A 22,968-nucleotide genomic window follows, 5' to 3' on the forward strand; every position below is an offset into this window, starting at 1 on the left:
GATAGGCAACGACGGCTTGTGGCGTGTCACCGTTGCGGCCAAGGTCAACGGCCCCATGGTCATTGCCTCCACGCTCGTCTGCCGGAGCAAGGACTTCCGGCGCGGGGAGATGATGCCTCACCATTGTATGAGTCACGTGCCGCCGTCATGGTCGAGTGCCTGACCTGTTCCCTATGGCGGGGCCTGGCATGGGCGAGGGGCAGCTCGACTATGCCTCTATGTACCACTTGTTCTACCAATACAACCTGCTGGGCGCAACGTTGCAGCAAGCTTTGGTACACAGGATAACCTGCATAGACACAAAGAAAAACCAAGTGGGCGCCTGCATCATAGGCTATAAGAGAACAATATGACGCGCCATGTCCAAGCCCAAAACAATGTGGTGTCATATTTATATTTTCAATCTAGTAAAGGGTAAAATCAGAAAACCGAGGTCAACTTTTTATGCAGAATCTTGGCTCCGAAACTCCAGCGATTTCTTAATTTTTAAAAACAATTACAAGGTGGCTCTATAAGTTTCAAAATGACCCTTGCATGTATATGTTAGAACACAGTATTGCTCGGTACAATTTCGTACAAAACAATTTCAAGCAGGGCTGCACAAAAAAGACGAATTGGTGGTCTAGAATTGCAAACAACAGCAAGTCTATTTGCTATCATACATTAATATGATTATTTTGTGCATCTTGACAAAGATTTTTCTTTCTCAAAACTTTTATTTCATTAGTCAAGTAGCAATAGAATACACTAGCAGGCTAGCACCAGACTTTTGCTGTAATTTTACTTGCAACAACTTGTAGGTCCAATACTATATACAACAACAAAATTTGGTTGTGTGTCTCTCATTTTTTTTCTTGTAATTTTAGTTACACTTGCATAGGGTGTAGAACATTATGATTTTTTTTATCTGCATAAAAAATATTCACCTAATGGTGAAAATATTTGGTGTTTAGAGAGAAATGCAGAGCTTCTGAAGAGAAGGAACAACATTAATAATTTGTAGAAGATGTTCGATCGCTCAAAAGAATATTTTTGTAAACAAAAAGTCTTCATCATGAAGCTTTCACAAAAATCTTGGTAGTCCGCTATCCACCCTTGGCCTTCATCATGATGACAGCACTAGTATAATTGATCATGTATGTAAAACTATACACCATCTTATATGACCACAATATGAAGTACTATATCTTTCTCTCATCTATGATATGATCCTAGCATTATCTCTCATCAGTCATCGTCATCATCATCCTATAGTAACACAAATAAGTCCAGTGTCCTCCTATGCATGGGCATCATCGCTGAGCCGAGTCGGCGGGGTGCTAAGGCCTATCGTCGAGGCTATCGTTGCCACGGCAGCGATCCCCGGCATCGACGCCGACCTTACGACGCCGCGGCCATGGCTGCTCGGTGGCGGTGACGACGGCGCGGAGGCTGAGGCCGAGCCCTGTCGCTGGAGCAGAGCGTGCTGGGAGCTGCCGCCGGGGGTCCAGTTGCTGCCGCCAGTCGGAAGCTGGTGGCTCGGCATGCCTGGTGTAGGAATGCCACCGCCGCCCCGCATTGGCCGTAGCTCGATCTTCAGGTATGGCGGCAACCTGGGTGTCGTGGCATCATCGGAATGGCCATGGCCGTCGTCGTCTTCGTCCTCGTAGTCGAGGGAGCACACGGTGCTGGTCTCCGTACGAATGGTGGAATCGTCGCCGCGCCGCTTCTTCCTCTTCTTCCTTGTGTCCTTGCCCCACCCGTGCATGGTTTCTCTGATCCTGTTGGGGATCAGGGCAGCCTTGTACTTTGATCCCATCTGTTGTCGTACCAGCAACAGTGTATTAGCCGTATTTTTTGCCGAAAAACAGCAGATGTGAACGTGGAACATATGCATTCCCAAATGCATAATGGGATCTTGATGATTTATTAAACTACATTAAAATGTTGCTGTGGTATGTCATGTGAATAAACAAATTGTTACCTGTGTGACAAGCGCATAAACAGGCAACGTACTGTAACTGCAGAGAAACTGTCCGGCAAACCTGAAATTATAGATTGTGGCTTATCATAATGACGAACACGAGAAAATTAATGGAACAACGAGAAACTAAGTAGTAGCTTCTACAGACTGCTTACCCCAATACAAGGCGGCAGTAAACCAGTAGGTGGTTTTTGATGAAGCATGACTCATAACCAAATTGCCACTGCAGCACAAGGATATAGGTATGTTAACTCCTCATGCCACTTCTAACTGAATTTCCGATAAATATATATTGTTAACAGTAGGCAAGTAAGAAGTGGTACCCAGAACCAGAAGAAAGAGGCCAGCTCGAATGCATTCTGCAGAAATTTTTAAACCAGGGCATGCATAAGTTTAGGTTTGTGCTTTATTTGTTTCGAACCAGAGGGAGTGTCATTTTAGCACATTAACAAGCATTGCAGGTAATTACCTGGAAGAGAACAAAGTGAATCAGCCACAGGAGAAACTTTGGTTTCTTGAACCAAAAGAGATCATCGCGTGGCTTTATCCTTGGTCCAAATGCAGTCAGCTTTGCACCCTCTGATGTTAAAATGGCTATTATATGCTGCAGTTTCGCACCGACTAGAAGAACAAGCTATGGAGCATTTGAATCCAGTTGAGAACATCAAAATTTGAGTGAAACTACCTACATTACATTACTGAATATACAAGAAGCAGGCTGCGACTTACAGCAACAGGGAGGATGGCTATCCAAAAGTACAGGTTAGATCCTGCGACAAAATCAAACCATGTCTGACGTTAGATAAACGAGGAAGCAGAAATATATCGCTGGAAGAAAAGTAGTTCAAAGTTTACCATCAACATTAAATAGCATGAAAGCAACAACGAAGCCCCACAGCACTCCACTGCATCAAAGGATCGAGTTAGCTGATAAGATTTCTCCAATGCAAGAATAAAATACTAAAACAGAGCACAGTTAATATTCATAAGCAGGCAAGCATGCAGACAAGCTAACCTCACTCCAACAATCTTCTCAAACTCCTCTTCCATTGAGCGTATCATGTAAGTGTGGAAGTCGTACGTTGGTGCAAGATTGTGGTTCTGAAATTATTAACAAGTCGAGCACGAGTGTGTGACTAATAAATACCAAGTTCAGTGTAACTACAGTATGCCTTTCTCATAAGGTATAAGCTCAGCAAAACAAATAAACAAAACAAATAAACAGAGTATCTGCCCGATAGATACATCATTTTCTATCCAAGATGGCCCAGGATAACTATCTTACCATTATAAAACCCTTGCGAAGGATAAGGTAGTCAGCTCGAACAACAGATTGACCAAATTGAGCAAGGAAGCAAAACTGTACAATGGCACAACAAGAATCTTAAGTGGTGCCTATAACAGTGAAATTACAGTAGCTCTATACATGAAAGGAGAAATTTATGCCTAAGATAAGCAACAAGAATTATTTTCCTCAACATACCACCCACATGACCGCATTATTTTGACTCCAAAATCTGAATGAAGAGGATTTGGTAAGTGCTGGTGGTTGCCTTCTAGTTGCTGATGCATACGCAATCTCTGTTACAGGCAAATTAGAAGAGGAACCATCAGATAGAAGTTAACGTCAACGTGGCTAAGTATACAGTGGCACCAACAACACCAGGATATTGTTTGCTCCAGTTACAGAAGTAAAACAACGGTGTATTTGATACATCAGAAGGTTTTTCCTACTAGATTTTCAAAACATTTGTTTAGGAAAATAAAACAAATATGATCAGAAAATTATATTTAGAGGGAATTGACATGGTTGCAAAATTCAGACAAGAGGAACTGCTAAAGCAAGCATAAAAGACGTGCTTAAAATCTTCCTAACCAAACCATGTAACACATATTATCTCAGGATCTGTTATTTTGATAGGATCATATAAGAAGCTAATACTGATTTCATCGTCCTCAATTGCTTCTGTTAAGTTACACATTCTGAATTGCTTCTGTTTTAGTTATGCGTTCTAAATTTGAGAAGCTCACAGATCTTCTTTGCATCATGAATTCAGATGTGTTTCGACATTGTATTATTGTCTTTTCTTCTGAAAGATGAAGGGGGTAAAGATAAGTGCACTTACGGGAAAAAGATTCGTGATTATCTCTAAATGCTTCATCTTCCCATTTTCTCCATGTATGGACCTGCCAACATCCAACGAATAGGCATCAAGCCCACATTCATGCCCATCTTCTAAATATAACAAACGAAGGTGAAAACGCTTAATCCACATGATAATGGGGGAAAACCTTGAGTATAGCTAGCAACATCGTCAAGCAACTGTAGGTCACATGGGTTACCGCCATGACAAATATGAAGCGGTGGAGCTGCTCGAGACCCTCATGCGAAACAAACGACTCGAAGCCCTGCAACCGCAATGAGCTTCCTCAATCACCGAAAGGATTCCCACACAAGTTTAGCCATTCCAAGGAAGCTTTGCAGACACACCTCGTGGCAGCTCTCCACCTGATGGGACTGCGCCTTAAGGTTCCTCCTGAGAGAACGATGCAGGATGGCATCGATTATGTGGTTGCGCTTGCGAGTCAGGTCGTGCTCGGTGCTCAATGACTCCTCAGCCTCTTCTTTGTTGCACGGGGAGAACCTGCTGTTGTAGTACTTGGAGTCGATGCAGATACCGGAGATCATCCTCGACGTCGCCGCTAAAAGCAGGGATATGAAGCCGAGCAACATCATTTCTACAGCAAAACAGAGCAAACCATTAGCTAACATTTCAGAGCATTCAGAGAAGAGAAATGAGAAGAGAGGACAAACAAAGGAACAGCAGATGGGCAGGTACCTTCTTTCATCTTCTCCATTGCCTTGTGGAGCGGGTTCCGGTGAGTCTTCTTCAGCCACTGAAGAAGCACAAGAACACCGTGAATTAGCCCACCAAGTGATGGTGAGAAAACTTAAAATCGAGCGATTTATGTTTGGGATTCAGTGCGCATGCAGTACAGTGCTAGGAACTCAGTGATAATGAACAAGAAAATTAATATTTGAATTTTCATTCAGTAACAAGGTTGTACTACTAGAAAAGCTTATGAAGAGTGGAATCATGCAGAGGTCACTTATGTTTGGAATTCGGTGTGCACACACACAGTACAGTACTAGGAAAAGAGTTACTCCTGATAGGGATTTCGTTCCCTTTTCTAGAAGAAAGTAAAGGACAAAATCCCGTAGCAGAGAAAAAACGAGGAGTCCGTTTGAGTTGTTATTCGGAACACTTGAGACCAACTGTTTGGTGTTTGGTGTTTGGTGTTTGGTGAAAAAGGAAAGAAAAGGACAGGAAAAAATTGCAGAGAGAGAGAGAGAGAGACTGACGTTGCTGAGGCGGTGGATGGAGCGCTCGACGATGAGCGAGGCGGCGACGAGGAGCGTGAGCACGGTGGCGACGGACCAGGTGGGCGTGAGCGCCAGCGACCGCATCTCCCCCGTCCCGCCCGCCGCGCTGGAGCCCTCGCCGCCGGCCATGTTGCCCCCGCTTTCTTCTTGGTCCCACTTCCTGCTGTCCCGCGCGAGCGAAACCAAGACCAAGACCAACGCCGACGCCTCCTATTCCTCTCCCAGACCCGGCGCGCGCCGCCGCATTGCTCACCAGTCAGGGAGGACCCGACGGGGAGCTCGAAAGGGGATGGAGATCTTGGAGGAGGAGCAGCAATATGATATCCCCCCTTGGTCTTTCTCTCTCTGGCCCTCTGTCTGTCTCGGCCGTGGCGGCCACGGCGCCTATATCTAGGCTGCTGCTCGCTTCTCCCCAGTGGCGCCGCGGACGGCGGGAGAAGAAGAGGAGCAGGAGTGGGGTGTGGAGGGAATGCGGAGCAAGAGCAGGAGCGGATGGGTCTCCTTTGGGAGCCCGGCTCAGAGCCTGAGCGGAGCAGGAGAATGGCGTCAACAGTGAGTGCGGGAGGAAGAAGAATAAGAAGATGGGAGGAGGAAGCAGAAGAGAGGGGGAGAAACAACAAAATGCTGCCACAGGAAGAAGAAGAAGAAGAAGAAGATGGATCGGTGGAAGCAGCTAAATGCCAGCAGATTGAAAGGGGGTCTCGACTGTCACCTAGCGTAGTGGTACTACTAATCTTCTTGGCATCTCACAGACCTCGCTCGCTCGCATCGCATGGATTGGAATGGAATGAATCATTAGCCGCTGATTGGGCGTTAAACAAATGAGATGGTGCGGGGGGAAGGGAAGAAGATTCGGGGGTGGGGCTGCCTTCTTTCCTCGCTGCTTCTGCAAGTACAGGTACAGAGAGCTCTGACAGGAGCACGAGGGGGGCGGGGAGGCTGGCAGGCACATGACCCGCTCCCTCGACGCGAGCTACGTAGACGCTGACGTGCTCCGGCTGCCACGCGGGGCCGGCGGGGGGTGGGCTCCGGCGGGTCAGCGACGCTGCATGTGCCGATGGATACAGCCTACGTGGGTGTCCGGTGCGGCGGTTGGAGACTTAATTAAACCTTTTTCTCTTTCTCTCCCGCTTATCAGAGCGAGGACGAGGCTATCAATTCAAAGGAAGGCGTTGTGCAACCCCACCCCACCCCGCCGGCCTACGTGTGTAGGTGTGCACGTACGTGCGTGCTCCCGGAATTTGGCCCGGATTTGATGGGCTAAATAAACAAGCCTCGCCTCATCTGGTTGGGGCGCACGGTCAACTTCCTTCTCACGCCTATCAAATCAAAAAAAAAATTATTTACGGAAAATCCTATAAAAATGGTTAGTATTAAAAATCTGACACCAGATTTTTAGAGACTGCCAGCTAAACGTCCAGGCTTGGCACGCGAAAACATAGTATAAATTGCGTCATGCTCTTGTGTAAGATTTGCCATGTTCCAAACTGAAAATTGCCATGCGGCAGCGACTAATTGCCTTGCATCCAATCAGGATACGACGTGACAGTCTTGCTAAATCTGGATCTCAAGTCTTAACCCATGGTATATCTGTGATTAAATCTCGGTCGACTGAGGCCTAGCCAAACCCAACGCTAAAAATCTGGCATCGGATGTATATTGTGGTTTAAAGAAACGGAGTTTAATGTTATCATCAGCAGACAGCCGTGGAGGCGCTGGTTAGGCGTTGACCGCGAGTGATCTTACCTCTTTGTTCTTGTGCAGTCCGTCCTCACGTGATGCACTGTGTGCGAATGAAACATAGCCCCTGGCAGCACTGGTGAGTAGTAGCGAAACCGATGAAAGATGAGACCTCGGCATACAAAAAGAATCCGTGTGCCCATGCATCGCTCCAGAGAAGCGCACTGATGCGCATGTGCACGCATGAACCTACCCACCAATCTGCATCTAGTTCGATTTTGATTCTGTAGGGCAAACTTGAATGGCGCCGTCGTATATCCACCAGAATCAACCAGCACCAGTGCCCATTACATTAATCCCTGCCTCCGGCTGGGCCACCACCACCCGTGTACCTCCAACACCCTCTTCCTCCCATGTCACCAGGCCCGGCTCAATTCCACCTCCACCGCGTGGATGGATATCTTCTGATGTAAACAACAGTTTCGCATTGAGAAACTCTGTTGCGTAATTTTCTTTTTTCTTCTGTACGTAGTTCCAACTCTGTTGTGTGTTTTACTTTTCTCTACAAAACGCAGGAGAACTCTCTTGCTTGTGTGTCATCTGTGAACTGTGATGTATAGCTGTCGCTGCTGTAAGGTACGGAGTGGAGCAGTCAGCAGTGCCGCCGCCATCGATTTGTAACTTCATTCACTCGATGTAGGCGACGGTGCAGCCGTAGTTGAGCGGGCTCTCGTCCTCCATCCTCACCACCCGGGGATGGCTCCGGAGCACGTCCAGCGCGCACTCCTTCACCGCCCCGGTGCCCATGCCGTGGACCACGAAGAGGACCTGGTATGGCCTGCACCCGTCGATGGCCATCTCCAGCTTGTTGGACGCCTCGCCAACACGCATCCCCCGCAGGTCCACCGTGTTCCTCGACGTCTGCACTGCCGGGGCAAAGGAGACGCTGCCGGTCTGCGCCGTCCCCGCTGGAGACCGCTTCTGTGCTCGTCCCTGCCAAATGCCACCGTAGATGTAAAACATCAACTTAGAAGAACATTACACATTGCAGGGCCTGGTGATATCAGGGCAAGATTGAAAAACCAAGGCTTGGTGATAGATAATAGACAACGTTGACCATACAACCAATCATACGCTGCCTACATGATATATGATGGGAGTTCAGTTAATTAAGGTGCATGCATGGATCCACATCCACCGGTCTAGCTTTGCATGGACCAATGTGTGCCCAGTCCAGCCTAGCTTGCTCCACACTGCATCTACCCGAACTAAAGCCGGAATCATCAATAGTACCAGCAATGTCAGATTCAATGCATCCTGTAGGGCTCGAGCTAACTCCGTTTCCCTCCCAAGATTGACATGCTAACATGCCACGTGTGGGACGGGGAGCGTACCGACATAAAGCAGGATGGTGGATATGCCATCAGTGCGTACGTGCGTGCGTGGCTCAAAAGATAATGGCCAGTTGGCTGGGGAACACATGATACCAGTCGTCTAATGGGGCGTCCGACGACCCAACTCGATGGAAAGGAACGATATATGCAAACCTAAAGTTGAGTCCGTCCTTCGGAGAAACTGGATGTGCTAGCCTAGCAGCGCAGATTTTCTGAAACGGATAGAACGAACCAGCATTGAATACACCATGTTTCTATGCACAACAGCACATGATGGGACTATTGATGAGTGTTAACGAGACCTGCTTTACCCAACTGAGCCTACAGCTATTTGAATAGGGTCTGAGAAGAACTTAGATGCCAGTGAGAACCTCAGCAAAATATCATTTGAAACGTACATTTTATCACGGACACAGCAGTCAAAGGGACAACATTGGTCCTTGACCACAGTTATGTTGACGAAATATATGATGTAAGTTATGTCAGTGGCTACACTAGGTTTCCGACATTTCAAACAGGTTTATCATGTTGCATGCCAAATGATGAGTAAAACCAAAATAAAAGCAGCTGGATAATCTATTATAGAGCAGATGCAAAGCGCACCTTTCCTTGTGCCGAGGAAGAAGCCGATGTTTCCTTCGTGTCTCTCTGGGCCAACTTCATCTTGTTATTCTTGGCCCGGACCTTTATTTTTCCATACTGAACCATACAGCTCCCATCTTCACTGAGTATCTCAACAACAGTGGCCATACTCCCGCCTCCCAGTCCTTCAACATACACTTTGTCGCCAATTTGAGGAACATATAAACTCTTGTTTTCGCCGTCGCTGACAGCAAACTCAGTTGGCTGGTGAGCAGCAGCCAATGAGGCGGTCGCAGATTCTGCTTTCCTCATTATTGAGTTGTACTGTTCAAGTTTCGAATTCTTAAGTTGAACTTCAAAGTTCTTGATTAGAAGGTCCATCTGAGACTTTACAGACTTCAACTCTTGTTGCACCTTTTGAGACTCTTTTGCCTTCAAAGCAGCTACTCGGCTATCTAGCCCATCAGCTTCTAAGCGAATCTTCAAAATCAGATTATTATCAAGTGAGGTTTCAACTTAAAGTATGAGAATCACTACTGTGGAAATGTCAAACAAGATAATAATGGTAAAGAGATGTACCTCGTTGTAAAGATCCTCAACTTCTGAAAGGACAGATGCTACTTCATTTGCCTGGGACTCCAGAAGGTTTCTTTCGTCCAGCAGAGAGCCGTAAAGTAAACCTTGGCGTTCCTTTTGTTTGTCAGGCAATAGTTTCTCAACCCATTCTTGTGCACGATCGAGTACTTTCTGATCAAAGCCAATTGACTTTGCAATGCTCAATGCATTTGAATTACCGGTACTTCCCCATAATACTCGATATGTTGGTTTCAGAGTTTCCAAACAAAATTCCATTGCAGCATTCTCAAATCGATCATCAACAGCTTTAAGACGGCTTAGATCAGCATAATGGGTTGTCACGACGGCCAAGTTTAGTCTACTAGCAAGATACTTCAAAATGCTAGTTGAAAGGGATACACCTTCGGATGGGTCAGTACCGCTGCCAATCTCATCAATAAGAACAAGAGAATCTGTTGATACAACTTGTGCAATCTTGCGAAGACGTGATATGTTCCCGCTGAAGGTAGAGAGGCTATTCTCCAGAGACTTCAATCCAGAAAACAGTTTGCATCAATAAGCATATTTGTCCCGCAAGTGGTTAGAGAAACTCTCTTCAAAAGACAGAGACTACCTGGTGGTCACCAATGTCTGCAAGAACCTGATCAAACCATGGAAGCCTAGGCCTTCCTTTGGCCGGGAAGAACATTCCAGCTTTTGACATAAGAGAGGCCAATCCCAAGGTCTTCATAGTAGCAGTTTTGCCTCCGGTGTTAGGTCCGGAGATCACAACTATCCTAGTATCATTCTTCACATGCATGTCCAATGGAACAGGCATTGAAGGGACAGGGTGGTCTTCAGATAGCTGTTGTTGCCCCACTTCAGTTGCTTCAGTGGTGGCCGATTCTTCTGCAATGCCAAGGGACTGTTCTAGGAGCAAAGGATGTCGAATGCCTTCAATAAATACTGAATACGCGCTACTTGGGTCCGATTCACTGCTGCTATCCCTGTCACTGAAGGCAGGCCTCACGCCATTTATCCATAGGGCATATGAACCTCTAGCACAAGCCAGGTCCAGCTCCAGTATTTTCCCCATCAAATGCCTGATCTTCGTTCGGGAATCTGCTATTCTTGAAGTTAGCAAGCCCAATACTGCCAACTCCTCGGCTCTCTCATCGCCCGAGAGTTTTACTTCAGTGTTGTTCAGCTTGACGGCGTCCCTTGGCTCCATAAAGTAGGTCGCACCAGAGCCACTGGAACTCAGAACAATTCCACCAGGGACCAAATGCTTGTGTGAAGCTTTAACACCAACACACATTCTAGAGCGGCGCTTAGTGACCACAGGGCTATCAGCCCCACCTGCCTGGAAAATTTTCACGGATGTATCTCTCAACAGGGATTCTAGCATCTCGGCATTCATCCTCCTTTCCTTGCGGATCGTTCCCAGTCTTTCGCTGGCCCGATCAAGGACCATAGAGAGATTGGAGTCAAGGCAGAACTCGATCATTTTTACAAGCTCTGTCAAAAAGTCACCGCCCTGCAGTATATCCAGAAGAGAGGTGTACCTGCAGAGGATGAACCAACAAAATATCTTAAGACGCCATCGGTAAAAATGATAAAACCGAAGCTGAGTTGCATAACTGGATATAGTCCAAACGGGGCACTGCGTTCACAATTTTAGGCCCAAATTGTGTGCTATTGCACAAACAAACCTTATGAGCTACAAGCTGAAACTACACTGATTCGAATTCAACAATGTTGTGTTTCAATGTTCCCTACATACAGAAAATCGTTCATCAAGATGATTTGCTAACTGGATATAGTCCAAACAGGGATCTGCATTCAGAATTTTAGCCCAAAACTGCATGTCACTTGCACAAAGAAACCTTATGAGCTACACTGATTCGAGTTCATCGATGTTGTGTTTCAGTGTTCCAAAACTGCTTTGCGCTGAACCAATCCCATTACCTCCCATCTGGCATCTCCTCGGCGAGGCTCTTCACTTGGTCGAACACCCCGCGCGCGGCCCGGAGGCTGCCCCCGACGCCGCATATCTCCCGCACGGCGAGCAGCCGGCCACGGGCGGCCGCGGCGACGACCGCGGACACGTCGCCGACGCCGCCGAAATCCAGCGGCGCCGAGAGCAGCGACGCGGCTGCGGTCTGCTCGAGCAGCCGCTCGCTCTCCTCCCGGCTCTGACCGACGGGGACCCGGCCCTCCCCGCAGGCGGCGCGGCCCGCGGCGGTGGCGGCGAAGTCGGCCAGCCGCGCGCACACGCCGCCCCATTCCAGCGCGGACTCCGCCTCCAACCGCAGCTCCTCTGCCTCCGGGACTTCCGACGTGGCGGGCGCTGCTAGGGTTCGCGAGGAGGCCGTCCGAAGGCGTCGCAGCGGAGCGTGTGGAATGCGCGAGAGGCGGGTGGGGAAGGAAACCGTAAAGGGGAGTGTCGATGGGAGGCGGAGGGAGAGGTTAGAGACGGCGGCGGCGGCGGCGGCGGTGGTGGCCATGGCCGCCGGAATGGTAGTCGGAGCGGGAGGTCTCCGCTTCCCGCCGGAGACGGAGGTGGGAGTTGGAACACGCGGCCGCGTTCAGCCAGCCTTATCCAAAAAACCCATACCGCTTCATTGAGGGCTTAACGTACAGGAGAAATACGCCTTCTCCCTTCGTTTACGCGCAGACATTGCATTGTGCCTGAGCCTCTGCAAATTCGTACACAGTACAAAAACAGAGTGTCTGGATAATCCAGGAAGGCTTTTTTTTACAGCTGAAAATTCGTCGGGAAGTTATAAGAGTAGCAGAATAATTCACACTCCTCTCATAGATATTATCACAACTCAGAAGCTCAGAACTAGTACATCTGAATAATTCAGAGAAATAACCTACACTGGTGCTGTCCAATGAATGGGTGGGTATACACAATGGAGGGGAATCGATGCATGCACTGGATCCAATTATACATACATACAACATAGCGCACAAGATCATATACGCTAGAAATCAGCGGGTAGCTCTACAGTTTTACTTGGCGAGGATGGTGGCGCCGCAGGCAGCCCCGGCGTGCCTCCCTTCGGCGAAAACCAGGTTCCCCCTCACGAAAGTCGACAGGACCTTGCCCGATAGCTCCTTCCCTAGGTAAGCCGAGATGTTCTGCAAACGAAGTGTGAAATGAGTATGGGTTTGGTTTGAATTGTAGGACTGTTGGAGCAGTGTAAAGTTTCATGGTTTTTTGGAGTCGGGAAGCGAACCCGGTGCTTGTGGTATACGGCATGAGTGTCGTCGAGATGGAACTGCGCCTCGGGTTTCCACACAACGATGTCAGCGTGGTACCCCGGCAGAATAGACCCCTGCGCAAAACAAGCGATGCAGCTCTTGAGTTTGGTGATTTCAATCCGATCATTTGAAACCAACATTACTTTTCGAAAATGTAAATATGCTATGTACTGTCTCTGTTTTATTGTTCTTTCAGAAGATAGTGGAAGAGTGAACTCCCCCGTTCTCTGTGTGCTAAGATGCACTGCTTACCTTATTCTTCTGCCCCGCAAGCTCGGCGGGCTTCTCGCTCCACCACGAGGCTAGCTGATTCAGAGTGATGCCGTACTTTTTCCCATGTGACCATGTTACAGGGAGCACAAACTGCAGCAATTTGTGAAAAAAACACAGTGAATTCTCATCAGTTCTGTATGTACGTATGCAGTAGTTTGGCAATATGATTCTGCTGAAAAATGTGCACGCTTACACAAACAGTTGAAGCAAACTAACCTGCAGAGACGAGATACCTCCCCATGCCTTCATGAAGTTGCCTTCCTCCATTAGCTTGAGATCAGGAGTTGACGGTGAGTGGTCCGAGCTGAGCATGTCGATGTGTCCATCCTAGCATTCGTTCATGCAAAAGTTAGCCTAGTTGGAACTGTTGATCACAGGTTGCAGCAAGTTTCAGAATTGGGAAGGATGGGAGATGGCATACAAGCAGAGCCTCCCAGAGGTTTTCCTTGTTGGCGGCGTCACGTATGGGAGGAGAGCACTTGAAACGAGTGTCCCCATCTGGAACTTCCTCCGCCGAAAATGCGAGGTAATGAGGACAGGTTTCTATAGTGACTTTTGCGCCGCTGTGTTTTGCATCCTGCAAGCGCAAAACTTGTCGGTGATGCACCGGCCAAGAGAACCGGGGAAAATGGAGGGTAAACTAGTATGTCGTCGCACCTTCAGAAGGTCGAGGGTAGTTTTTGAATCTGAGAGATGAACAATGTGAAGATGAGCTCCTTCTGACCGGCCTCCCACCTCGGTGTCCTTCATGGCACGTTTCAAATCTCTAACGGCTGACTCCTCCCTGGGTATAGGAGATCCTAGAATTAATTAGTGAACCTCTGTAATCCATTCACTCTGAAATGTTCAGTCAAAAGAAAACACGTGGCACTCTCCAGCTCATAGAGCGTGGTTACCAATTACATTTCGGCAAAATGTAAATTACCATGCTGGAGTTCTAGACTTCAGGTATGTTGCGTATGATCGAGGATCTAATTCGCCATCAAGCTCCTCATCGCTCGACACATCCGGTATGCGTTCTGCGTGGATAAGTAAGGGCCTTTTGTACTTTGCCAATGTAACGAGGCCCTCCTATAGTGCGAAAACGGGACGATGAACTAGTTTAGGGACTCCATAAGTAGAAGTGTGAAATTCTTGCCGAGGCCAAGTTTAATATGGCAGAGTTAAGAAAGCAGCGCACCTCGATGTGACTTGAATTTGTCATGGGGAAGTCGTTGATGCCAGAGGGGCACATAAAAGACTAGAACAGAAAAATACAGTTAGTTCCTCCTTCTAGTGTATGCATGCTTTGATAGGAAATGATTGAGCCTGTATTACTTGTTGAGAAACAAACCTTAAGTCCTAACACTCCTGCATTTAGCAGGCTCTCCAATTTGCTTGGGTTTAAGGCGTTCTCAGGTACAAGGCCTCCCCAAAACCCTATATAGGAAGAGCAAGCAAGCCAGTTATGAAACAGATTCAGATGGAGCATTACTGTTCAGAAAATAAAACCAAAATGCTGAAATTCTATGGATATGGTAGATAAGATAAATTCAGTGTTCTGACTCTTGACATTGCTAGTTTGCCATGATACTGAATCTTGCCACTTACCGACATCGACATACAGCTTATCCCGAGCTGCATCCACCTGATAATCAAGCATGCAAGTATTATCAGTGTTAGTTGCAGAAAAAGCTGGGAGGTGGGAGCAATCATGTAACTACTGAAACGTACAACAAGGAAACAGTCTGAACCTTGAGTTTGAGAGTTTCTTCAGAAACCGTGGAAGGGAAGCTGTTGAGAGGCATGTCCACCAAAGTGGTTATGCCACCTGAAAATGAAGGAATTAATTTGCAGAACCATGGAGCAAGGGAGAAGACATCTGATTACCACTTCCTGCTAAATCAATCATAATCCAAAGATAGGAGGGCCAGTAATGTTGCTTGCTATGTTTGTTAACGTGAGAGGAAAATTATACTAGCTTACATCAGGTTGCTGCTCCTGATTAGCACAGACAGAGACAGACTGAAGTGCTTAGGCGTGTGGCTGAACTCAAATCATAAAGAATGCACACCTGCGGCGGCGGCTCTTGTGCCGGTGGAGAAGCCCTCCCACTCCGCCCGTCCAGGCTCGTCGAGATGCGCGTGCCTGAAAGTACAAGGCCACCATGAAACCCAAGGCGAGTAATTATCTTCAGAGACAGTAAATTTTTTTTTCAGAGACAGTAATTCATTCAGTGACAGTTTGTTTGGCTTACACGTCGATGAGGCCGGGCATGATGACGGCGTCCCCGTAGTCGACGAGCGGGCGGCGGAGCACGAAGCTCCGGTAGTCCCCGACGGCGATGGCGTTGATCAGCCCCTCCTTCACCTCCACTGCACACAAGCACAGACACCAATCACATATCAGTTTTGACTTTTTCTCGCGCATTCCCACCACGTATCGATGGAACGGGGGTCAACGCTCGCGGCGATGGAGGCGGGATGGAAGGAGTGCCATACCTGCGGCGGGGCCGACGCGGCCGAGCGCGACGACCCGCTGGCTGGCGATCCAGAAGTGGCCGTGCGGGAGCAGGCTGCACCCTTCGCCGCCCAGGCTCTGCACGCGACGCGCGCAACAACAAACAGTCAGTCCCCGTAAAACCAAACCACCGCAGATTCGAGAGAGAGGCGTCGGCCGGTCGCCGCCGAGAATGGTGCTGGACCTTGGAGAAGGGCGCGGTGTAGAGGAGCGCCGCCGCGAGCGCCGCGGCCACGGCCAGCAGCGGCAGGACCCGGCCCGTCCCAGCCGCCATCATCGCTCGTCGCCTCCCTCTCCTCCTCCCCCTCTGCGTCTGCGTCTGCGTCTGCGTGCGTGCAGCGGCGAGAGTCCCGTCCCCGTCCGCGTCTGCGTGCGTGCGTGCGTGCGCCTCGGTCCCGTGCGCGGCCACCACTGGCCAAGGCCAAGGCGACTTGCGTGCGCGGCTGATGCGGACGCGCGGGGGCATCACCCGCCTGGGGCACCGCGCCGTGGACGCGGCGCACTGGACCAGCGAGAAACGAGATTCCGGTGGGCCCGGAGAGTCGGTCAGTAAGGGTCCAGTGGACGGGGTTCCGGGAGGGGCGTGGGGGCAGAGTTTGTTCGGGTACGTCGTTGCTGGGTGGTGGCTGGCTGGATCCCTCCAAGTGGCCGGGGCCCACGGGGATTTGGAATCTTTTTATAAGCAAGCGTCGAGAAAAAGGCACACGAGATTCTTTTCCATTCGGAGAAAATAAATGGGAGATTCTGGTGCGGGTGGAGCTCATGTGACGGCTCTTCATTGGTTGCCCCTTGCCGGGACTTGGAGGCTTCTTCTTTTTTATGAGAAGCGACGACTCGTGCGGCCACATTCACCCAACCCAAATGGTTAAATAATCCATTTCTTTACGAAATATCTACTCCATCAAATTTTTAGACATGACAAAGCAAATGGTTTTCGTGACAATTTATATTAGTGTGAGAATGGTAATTTTTAGTCCGCAAGCACCGTAATTTTTCTTGTCGGGAAATTAATTGAGGCAGATTTGTCATGCTCGCCAACTAAATTTGTCATGTTCGTGCGGCCACATTCACCCAACCCAAATGGTTAATCCGTCTCTTCACGAAAAAACTAAAAATTTGTCGTCAATTTTTTGTACATGCCAAATTGAACATGTTTAACGACAATTTGTATTACATGAGAATGGCAACTTTAGTCTTCAAGCACGGCAATTTTTCCCGGCAATAAATGAATTGGGGCGGATTTGTCATGTTCGTCAACTAAATGTGTCATCCTCAATGAACACAACTTGCCATTAATGCTTATTCAATTTGTCTTGCCTAAAAATCTGACGTTGCCTCGCTATTTGGGCCCGTTTGAGTACATTTTTTGTACTTTTTTGGGAGGAGTTGTTAGCATTTTGTACTTGCACGATATCGACGAATTACTTCTGAATAAATACAGAAATGATATGAAAGTGCAACGCAAATTCGTACAACTAGCAATGTTTATGCTAAATTCAGCACTCTTTTCGTTCGCATCGGGCACGTCACACTCTAGCTGCTAGGTGTCTGTTGGCGTCTCTTGCTTTGGCTGTGGCGAGGTGTCGTCCTCGACTTGCCCGTCCTCGTGGTCGCACTATGGATCATGTTCACCATCACCTCGTTGGTGGTCGCTGTCGAGCTTAAGGGAGGCATTCCGTCAAACAGTGACCGGGCTCCTAGGATGAGCTGCGGGGACTGCGAGTCCGTGAACGTGTGTTGGTACTGAGGTTGACAGTGTACGATGGAAGGCGGGCGGAGGAGGCGAGGTGTCGTGGCAACTATGTCTTGGGCTGACCGTTTAGATGGTCGGCATAGCAGTATGATGGCTTGTGTTGGGCCAGGGCTATGATTGCCCGGGAGCACCAGCCCGACGGCCAGCTGCGGAGGACGAGCTACGGCTGTGGACGTTGCCTTCTTGACGGTTGCGGGCCTAAAGCGTCACCCTTGTTGTTCAGAGAGCCAGACCATGCAAGTGGAATTGTACAAGTCTAACGGGACGTCGAACATCATGAAGGGCTCCATGGTCGTGGTGACAGCAGAACGTGCGGACGTAGGCGATGGGGGCGAAAACGGCGTGCTTTGGTGCGAAAGGAGCGACATAACTGTGGAAATGTGGGGGCTCTGTGTGAGGTTTTGAGTGGGTTCGGGGTGTTGAAGACTGACACAGCGGACGTCCGAACTCCCACCGGCTCCCTCGATTTTGGGGCCGGCTTGTGAGATTTCGGATGGCTAAACACGGTTGAATCCAATTTCGTGATTCACGTTGAAGGCTTAATGGTGTCCAAATTGTCGGATTCAAATATTTAAATAGTTTTGGGATCGAACTACATCGGTGAACCGTGTCGGAGATGCCCTGAGCCATATGCGCGATACGTTTGGTCTGAAGGCAATTACGGGTGTTTGGTGTAGTGCCATGATTAGATAGCAGAAACTTGCCGGTGTCGATGCAGGTGGTCTAGATTGTTTTGTGAGTAGTTAGTTTTAGTGTGTTTTAGATGGTGTTGATGTGCCAGCGATTGATATACGCATAGATTGTTGGCATCTTGTAATATTGTTGCCTCTTGTATAAAAATATGGTGCGTTATTGGCATATTCTAGAAGAAGTACAAATAGGTTGCAAGTTTTTTGGAGAAAAAAAGTCAGGAGCTATGACAACCACTGGGATTGCGTTCACCATCCGTGCGGGGCACCACACCACCACACACCACACAGGACCTAGCATAGCAATCTAGAGAGCCCAGATCCCAGTGATGGGCCACACTCTGTTTGGAACTTCGGATGCGTGGCTGGGATTAGCTAGGAGCCGCAGAAACAGGCCATGAGATTCCTTTTTCTGTCCTTTTATTTTAAGAGAAACAAATCGGAGATTCTGTTGGAGTGATGCGTGATGCGGATGGGCAGCCGGGAAAGGTGACGGCTCGCGACTGGCTGCTCGGCCTACGAGACGCAACGCAGGGACGGGCACCTTGCCCTGCTAGATTCAGCGCACCAGCCGGCGGCCGCGCTGAATCTCGCCGCTCTACGTCACCGTACGTAGAAAGAGAGATGAAAATTGATGCCGGGATTCTTCTCTTCTCCGGCCATCTCCCGCCCAGCGTCGCTCGCCCGTCTTTCTGTCTCGCTCGGCTCGTCCTTCCTTCCGTCCGTCCGTGGGTCAACTCCGTCATTTTCTCTCCTCTTTCTCGTCCGACCGCAACCCACATTCATGTTCAATTTATTTCTTCTCTTTCTTCTTCCTTCCTCTCACTAAAAAAATAGCCTGCTATAGCGTACTCAGAAGTGTCTCGCTAAATAAATTAATGTACAATGTCTCGTAAATAGCACGCTAATAGTGTATTTTAAGACCGGCGCTATTTTTACCTTGGTTCTTCCTCTCCCTCCTTCCTTCCTTTTTCCCTCCTTCTCTCGCTAGTCGTCGTCCTATGGTTGTCGCGGCCAAGTCATAGTCGGTACTTGAGATGGAGAGAAGGGACAACTCATACTACGCTCGATTCACCGAACCAAGATGTACAATGCAATGTTTTTACTATTATGAATGCTTTTTTGTATTTTTCTACACAAGTTATTTGTGTTTTATATCATGTATAAGTAGGGCACATTCATACTACTGGCAGTGTTTAGGCTAAATTCTGCACTGTTTTTCTCTTCTTCTTTTTGGCGGCATTTTGGCCGGGTGGGAAGGCTTAGGTCTACCAGGGGAAGAATAGAAGGTGATGCACTACCACTTGTGTTTCTGTTGGGTTTTTGTTTTTTTACAATAGCATTTTTTTTGGCTCAAACATTTCTTTTTTATTTTCTTGCCTTGCTTATTCCGTGTTGTGTCAACTCGCCATGCATGATGTGGTATCAAATAAACTGCCGGCCATGATTTTGCTCGTTGCTTCGATGGTTTCTTTATGTTGCACTTTCATTGGTTTATGTTTTTTCCCTTTTTGAGATTCCACCAGTTCAAAGAGAAAAAAAATCACAAAATCAGTATTGTGCATATAAGGTCGATTTGTCTAAAGCTTATGACCGTGTTGATTGGAGGTTTCTGGAGGAGGCAATGCAAAAGATGGGCTTTGCTCACCGGTGGGTACAATGGATTATGGTGTGCGTGACCACGGCGAGATACTCTGTAAAATTTAATGGAGCCCCATTGGAAGCATTCTCCCCATCAAGAGGCCTTCGTCAAGGTGATCCGCTATCCCCATTTTTATTCCTTTTTGTTGCTGATGCATTGTCTGCCTTGCTTCAGTCAGAGGTAATAGCAGGGGGTATAACACCGGTCAAAGTCTGCCACCGTGCACCAGGAGTGTCCCACCTCCTATTCGCAGATGACACACTTTTATTCTTCAAGGCCACAGAGGAGCAAGCAGCCCGTGTTAAACATGTCATTGACACTTATGCCACTTGCACGGGCCAGCTCATAAATCCTGCCAAATGCTCAATTGAATTCAGTAAGTTTTGTTCACCAGCGGACCAACAAGCAGTACGCCAAACACTTCAGGTGGAAAAGCAGGTTTTTGAGTCCAAATATCTGGGGCTCCCAACTCCAGAAGGTCGCATGAACCGGGGCAAGTTCGAAAACCTTCAATCGAGTCTCACCAAGTGCATCATGTTGTGGGGAGATAATTATGTTGCTCAGAGTGGGAAGGAAGTTTTAATCAAAGCGGTGGCACAAGCACTACCCACATATCTTATGGGAGTGTTCAAACTACCCATGTCAGTCTGCGATGATCTAAGCAAGCTAATCCAGAACTTCTTTTGGGGTGAAGAGAACGGGAAGAGGAAGATGCATTGGTTGAGTTGGGATAAAATGACACGAACCAAGGCACAGGGAGGCATGGGTTTCAGGGACATGCGGGTGTTCAATCAAGCTCTTCTGGCCCGCCAAGCGTGGCGACTGATCCAATCCCCGGATAGTTTGTGTGCCCGCGTGCTCAAGGCACGATACTACCCTCAAGGCAATATTCTGGACACAGTGTTCGCGGGCCAGCCATCGTCGACTTGGTCTGCCATTGCTTATGGTCTTGAGCTACTCAAGGAAGGGATGATATGGAGGATAGGAAACGGAGCTTCGGTTCGGATATGGCGGGACAACTGGATCCCTCGTTCATCAACGCTTAAGCCACTTAGCCCCCGAGGCTGCTCTCGCCTAAACCAAGTCTCTAGTCTGCTGGATCAACACGGAGTGTGGGATGAATCAAAAATTCGAGCGACTTTTGCCCCGATTGATGTGGAGGCCATCTTGCGGATTAGAACATCGCCACGGCAGGAATCAGATTTCTTGGCATGGAATCCTGAAAAAAAACGGTATCTTCACCGTGAGAAGTGCTTACAAGCTGGGTATGCGTCTCAAGGATCAGGCGATGAGCTGGGCATCTTCTAGCGCACAGCCGGACGGTCAGCGGCAAGTATGGAAGCAACTCTGGAATCTTCCTGTACCACCAAAGGTCCGGACGTTTGGCTGGCGTGCTATGTCAAATGCTCTTGCAACTGAAGTGAAGGCATGCGGGTGACTGGCTACTATCAGATTTGCGGCCATGCAAAAGAGGATCTCCGACATGCCCTGTACTTCTGCCCGCATGCGTATGCCCTTTGGAATGCCATGCAGGAGGTGTGGTGCTTACCTTCACATGCAACCATGTAGCAGCTGCCACCGGACTAGATCCCTGAACTCATCACCTTGCTGCCTGTGGATGAATGTGCGCGTGTCCTGATGGTGCTATGGCGCGCATGGCATGCCCGGAATGAGGTTACTCATGATAAGCCGCTGCCAACTATTGAAGGATCCCGTCGCTACCTGTGTAGTTACATGCGACCCCTGAAGTTGATCCAGACCGAGTCCGTTGAGAAAATTATTAAAGGAAAAGGGATTATGGATGGACCTCCTCTGCCGGTGCAGCCAATGGTACAGCCGGATGAGCCAATTCCTTGGGAAAAACCACCAGCCGGGGTGGTCAAATTAAATGTGGATGGCTCCTTCATCCCCGCGACAGGGGCGGCGGGCACCGGAATGATACTGAGAGACTGGATGGGACTGATAATTTTCTCGTCTTGCCGCGTCCTCCATCGCTGTAGTTCGGCCCTAGAAGCTGAGATGAGCGCATGTCTGGAAGGAATTAATCTGGCAATGCAGTGGAGTGCACATCAGTTTGTGGTGGAGTCTGATTCAGCGGAGCTCGTTGCTATGGTTAATAGTCCCAGCCGGGATGGCTCTGCTCTCTGCCAGCTTGTGGGTGAAATCAAGCATCGTATGGCTTCAGACCGGTGTACAAGCCTGAAAAAGATACCCCGAGCCCAGAACCATGCGAGCCACCTGCTTGCAAAATTCGGCCGTGAAGAGAATCGTACTGTGGTATGGTTAGGAGCGGGTCCTGGATCTATTCAAGACCTCATCCTCAGGGATTGTAACATTTCTTATACTTAATTAATACAATCCCCTTTACCCCGCAAAAAAAACAAAGAGAAAAAAATGTTTTTTTTATGTTTTGGTTTGGGTGGAGGTGATTGAATAGCTCATGAGCTATGTGCGGCGTGTGGCTTGATGGTCATGACAACATTTGGTACTGCACTCATCATCCAAGTGGGGCACCAACCTCATGGACGCGGCGCATTGGACCTATAACTATAAGAGCTCGGATTCCGGTGGGTCTCAAGTGTTGGTGAATCGGGTTTGTGAGACCTGGTGCCGGGAGACTGCGAGATGGGGGCAGAATCTGTTTGGATGGATCCAAGTGGTTGGGCCCCTTTTTGGATTTGAGGAATTTTTCTAGCCATTAAAATAACCCGAGATTATTTTTCTATTTTGAGAGAAATAAATCAGATATTCTTTCAGCATGTTGTATGACGCAGGATGGGCAGGGGTGACGACTCACAACTGGTTGCTTGGCCTTGGAGACGGACACTTACGTATACTACCTGCTACTAGATTCATCGTTCCTAAGCAAAGATGCAAGATTCTCCGCAGTCGCACTAAATCGCCGCCAGAATTATTGGCCGTCGCATGTCGTCTCCCACCCAGCATTGTTGATGCCCACCTTTCTTCCTCCCTCGTCTATCCCGGTGAAAGATACAAGAAAACAACAAGTAATACAACAACCGTAGCTCGCCGATGCGGCAGTTTGACACCACATCATGCAAAGTTGGTTTTGTTGCACCTTTCACTGGTTTATGTTCTCCTTTTTGAAATTTTTCACTAGTTCATGATTCGTTTATGGTGGAGATGTTTATGATCAAATGGATCTTGAGCTATGCATGGTGTGTGATATGACGTGACCATGACATCAACTAGGGTTGCGTCCATCATGTGATTATTCATCTTGACAGTGGGCACTGGTACATTTTCTCTTTGATGAGAAGTC

At 48.4% G+C, this 22,968-nt stretch overlaps 2 protein-coding genes and 1 pseudogene across 3 annotated transcripts; all 3 read right to left on the reverse strand.

Annotated features, from left to right (window-relative positions):
• Positions 1 to 989: 989 nt before the first annotated feature.
• Positions 990 to 7,287, reverse strand: LOC109748783 (MLO-like protein 14). 2 transcript variants are annotated; one of them, XM_040400155.3, is made up of 15 exons: positions 7,095 to 7,287; positions 4,804 to 4,861; positions 4,455 to 4,702; positions 4,256 to 4,372; positions 4,090 to 4,150; positions 3,447 to 3,544; positions 3,249 to 3,323; positions 2,979 to 3,064; positions 2,819 to 2,868; positions 2,693 to 2,733; positions 2,433 to 2,597; positions 2,287 to 2,322; positions 2,119 to 2,186; positions 1,964 to 2,024; positions 990 to 1,798 (listed from the first exon to the last, which is right to left on the reverse strand). In XM_040400155.3, exons 1-15 carry the CDS (start codon positions 7,233 to 7,235, stop codon positions 1,280 to 1,282), a joined length of 1,824 nt encoding a protein of 607 aa, XP_040256089.1. In that variant the 5' UTR covers positions 7,236 to 7,287; the 3' UTR covers positions 990 to 1,279. The 2 variants fall into 2 exon arrangements, with proteins under 2 accessions (XP_040256089.1, XP_020163398.1); XM_020307809.4 differs by lacking the exon at positions 7,095 to 7,287 and adding an exon at positions 5,328 to 6,214 and having other exon boundaries at positions 1,106 to 1,798.
• Positions 7,288 to 7,515: 228 nt separating this feature from the next.
• LOC109748802 (uncharacterized) lies at positions 7,516 to 16,033 on the reverse strand (annotated as a pseudogene).
• Positions 11,182 to 12,190, reverse strand: LOC109748801 (uncharacterized). Its single transcript, XM_020307818.4, has one exon. The coding sequence runs from the start codon at positions 12,064 to 12,066 to the stop codon at positions 11,524 to 11,526; it is 543 nt and encodes a 180-aa protein (XP_020163407.1). The 5' UTR covers positions 12,067 to 12,190; the 3' UTR covers positions 11,182 to 11,523.
• Positions 16,034 to 22,968: the final 6,935 nt, after the last annotated feature.

This window comes from Aegilops tauschii, chromosome 2 (assembly GCF_002575655.3).
Source record: "Aegilops tauschii subsp. strangulata cultivar AL8/78 chromosome 2, Aet v6.0, whole genome shotgun sequence".
NCBI classification, from domain to species: Eukaryota; Viridiplantae; Streptophyta; class Magnoliopsida; order Poales; family Poaceae; genus Aegilops; species Aegilops tauschii.